At 36.6% G+C, this 3,562-nt stretch overlaps 1 protein-coding gene across 1 annotated transcript; it reads left to right on the top strand.

Moving 5' to 3' along the window:
• The first annotated feature begins 1,988 nt into the window (after positions 1-1,988).
• Positions 1,989-3,184, top strand: LOC139897929 (putative germin-like protein 2-1). The gene is made up of 3 exons (XM_071880646.1): positions 1,989-2,100; positions 2,465-2,796; positions 2,966-3,184. Exons 1-3 carry the CDS (start codon positions 1,989-1,991, stop codon positions 3,182-3,184), a joined length of 663 nt encoding a protein of 220 aa, XP_071736747.1.
• Positions 3,185-3,562: the final 378 nt, after the last annotated feature.

Below are 3,562 nucleotides of genomic sequence, written 5' to 3'. Positions count from 1 at the left end.
CCGCACCCATCCTACACATACATATGCATATAGGATATTAACACTCACCTTGTCGTCTTGAAGAATGCCACCGAATAATCCGCAATCGCCGATGGAATGTACCTATTCCATTTATCACATAACAAGTAACACAGTTAGGGTGGATATACAAATCAACCCAAATTGACTACTAGTGCAATTTCGACCCAAATGCACTTCCAAGCACAAATCGCGCCCAAACTAACCAATAATCACTAACACAAGTGAGAATGGTCCTAATATGCCAATCAAACCCAATCATAGGTGTTAAACACCTATCTTGCCCAAAATGACACTTAAACCCTAATTTGACCCATAAGAAGTCAATATCACGCCATTAGCAAGTTTTGACACCAAAACATATTTAACTCGGTTTTATACTTCAACTTAATCCATTTTGAGTTTATAAACCTTATTAAATCGACAATTGGGTCATAATCATCACCAAACCCTAATTTTGACTCTAGTCAAAATTAGTCAACCCAAATTCACCTAAAGTGGTTCCAACACTTCCATAATCACTAAACCTAGTGATTAAACTCAAGATTAAAGCCTGATTAAGGCCAAGTCGTCAACCAACCCAAAACCCGCCAAGCGACAAGAATAACTAGTCACCATAAACCTATTTCATCATCTAAGAGGGTTTCACTACAACTCAAACTCAAACCCAAACCCTAACTTGAATATCAAATCTAACAAATGTAATTCGGAGTTTGAACTTAACAATACCACCAAAATGGTGTCGTTGACGAGTAGAACAACTTTAAAACCCGGGCTTTGGTGAGAATCCAACTCCTTCTTCTCCAAATCAAGCTCTTTCTATCACTAAAAGTGGGTTTCTCTCACTAGGGTTTGAAGAGAGTGTTTGTGTGGGTGAAATGTGATCCAAAATGATCAATGGATCAGTTTTGATGACCCCAAACCGACCCCTAGTGAAAAGACCAAAGTACCCTCCATTTAAACCTTTTAAAAAGCTGAAATTTGCATCAGACGGGATCGGAGCGCCGCTCCAAATGGTGGAGCGCCGCTCCAACCTACAGGTCAGTTTTCAGAAACTTGTTTTGGCCATAACTTTTTGACCGTAGCTCCGTTTTCGATGAATCAAATATCGTTGGAAACGTAATAAGATTTTCTTTCCAATGGTAAAGCTTTGAAACATCAACACAAACTTTATTTGAGGTTGAAAAGATACGTACACACCTTGTCACTTCAGACAACGTCCAGTTTCTTCGACGTTCGAGCAAGCAACACGTACATGCTTCGTACACCTCATACACGCATCGTACACCACAAATACATTATGTACCATAAATATTTGGGTCTTACATAAACGCTGAGGAGCCTGTTTTATTTTATTTGATAATTCTTGCCGGAAGACGCTAGACGCCTTATTACGAAAAAATGCCTTCAACTTAATTTTTCGTTGCTTCTGAGTACGTCTTTCGGTCTCTGATGGTTATTTCATCTTCTTTTATGTGTGCAAATCATAAGCTGCACCATTAGAGCTCAAATTGGATTTGGCTCGTTAACATATATGTATATATTCATATCTGATTAGAGTACACTTTTTACTAATATAGTGCTACATCTACAGTAACTATCGTTATTATTATGATTAATGAATAATGATTAATTAAGATATATATGAGATAGAAGTTGACCAATTCTTGGCACTACAAAAGAGCCATATAGTATGTGGTTAGCCGGCTACAATTCTTTCATCCATTCTCAGCAGCCAGCACCATAACGTAGCGCCTAATATTCCTATGGAGCGCGTTAGACGGCAATACTTATATAAAAACATTAATTCAAATTTTATGCATAAGAACACACAAAACATATGGAGTACTAAACAACATAACCATCAACCATCACACGAGTAGTCCTATATATATGGAGTCACAAATCAGCTTTTTCATCACCAAAAACATTTCAATTTCCATCTTCCTTCTGATTTAGAAAATTAAAAAATGTCCAACAAAGTCATCCTGTTGACCGTTTTAGCTTCAACTTTTGCTTGCCTTGCGTTTGCTGAACCTGCACCCCTCCAAGACTTTTGTGTAGCCGACACCAGTAGCTCAGGTATTGTCATCAATAATCATAAGTACTTATTCATTGAGTTTCTTGATTGCAATATAATTGTGAAATAGTTAGCAAGCTAGACTCTCAACGTGTCAAATTGGGTGGGTCGGGCAAGGTTGGCTGTAAGCACATTTTTGGTCTTTTCGAATTTTCTATTTCTATGAAGAGTGAACTGGTTATGATTACACGTATTAACAATTAACAATAATGATATAAATATTAGAATAGAGTCTATACACAAAAGCAGCTGACCACTTTTTAACCCATTTCTCCTTATTTTACTCATAGTTATAAGAGTTTACATTTTTTTTTAAAAGCAATAAGTACATTATTTAAGATATATAATAAATAATTTGACGTGCAGTGATAGTAAATGGTGTAGCATGTAAGAACCCAATGCAAGTTCAAGCAGAGGATTTCTGCTTCAGTGGGCTCCACATTATGGGTAACACATCAAACGCTGTCAGATCAAAGGTGACCCCAGTCTTTGCGACTCAGTTACCTGGTCTAAACACTTTAGGAATCTCAATGGTTCGAATTGACTATGCACCATGGGGAGTCAATCCTCCTCACTCTCACCCACGAGCCACTGAGATCCTAACCGTTCTTGAAGGGACACTACAAGTCGGTTTTGTGACATCTAACCCTGAAAACCGTTTAATCACTAAGGTACTCCAAAAGCAGTGGCGGAATATTGTGGGCCCAGCTGGATTTTTTTTTAAAAAGATTTACACTAAAAAAATAATAAATTTACTAAAAAATAAGGTTTTTTTTAGTGTTCGCTCCAGCTTTTATGGAAAAATTTAATAAAATTTTAAACCCGCCCCATCTGTAGTCGGGTTCAAGTTCCGCCACTATCCAAAAGGGTGATGTTTTCGTGTTTCCAGTGGGGCTTGTTCACTACCAACATAATATTGGTAATGGATATGCAACCGTTATTGCTGCATTGAGCAGTCAGAATCCAGGTGCCATAACAATTGCAAATGCTGCTTTTGGTGCAAATCCTTCAATTTCAAGTGATATTTTAGCAAGAGCTTTTCAAGTTGATAAGAGTTTGGTGGATGAGCTACAAGTAAAGTTCTAGAGTAACAAACATTCAAGTGACAAAAAAAAAAAAAAAAAGAGTTTGTTGGTGTGATTGTTTGATTTTATTTTTAGGCTTGCTCTAAAGCTCTCCTTTTTGAATTATTCATATTTATTTATGTTGCTTTTGTAATTTAAAATTACTTTATTTTGCGAAGAAAATTCCTTACTACATACAAAATTTCCCTGTAGTATGTGCATCTCAAGATCAATTTCTATGTTCAAAATGCATTTAAATTAAGATGAAGATGACAAAACTTAGACCATAACATATCCCAGTTTCACCCTTGGAGGTGTGCTAAACCAAACTCTGAAAAAACATGTCATAATGAATTAATGATGCACTAGCCTTGCCTCATGACTAGATATAAACTGTTTG

This window comes from Rutidosis leptorrhynchoides, chromosome 3 (assembly GCF_046630445.1).
Source record: "Rutidosis leptorrhynchoides isolate AG116_Rl617_1_P2 chromosome 3, CSIRO_AGI_Rlap_v1, whole genome shotgun sequence".
Classification (NCBI taxonomy): Eukaryota; Viridiplantae; Streptophyta; class Magnoliopsida; order Asterales; family Asteraceae; genus Rutidosis; species Rutidosis leptorrhynchoides.
This window is presented reverse-complemented; position numbering and strand designations above follow the sequence as displayed.

Coding starts and splice junctions, on each gene's coding strand:
- LOC139897929 (XM_071880646.1), top strand. CDS start 1,989: ATGTCCAACAAAGTCATCCTGTTGACCGTTTTAGCTTCAACTTTTGCT. Junction 2,101..2,464: donor AGCCGACACCAGTAGCTCAG/GTATTGTCATCA, acceptor TTTGACGTGCAG/TGATAGTAAATGGTGTAGCA. Junction 2,797..2,965: donor AAAAGCAGTGGCGGAATATT/GTGGGCCCAGCT, acceptor ACTATCCAAAAG/GGTGATGTTTTCGTGTTTCC.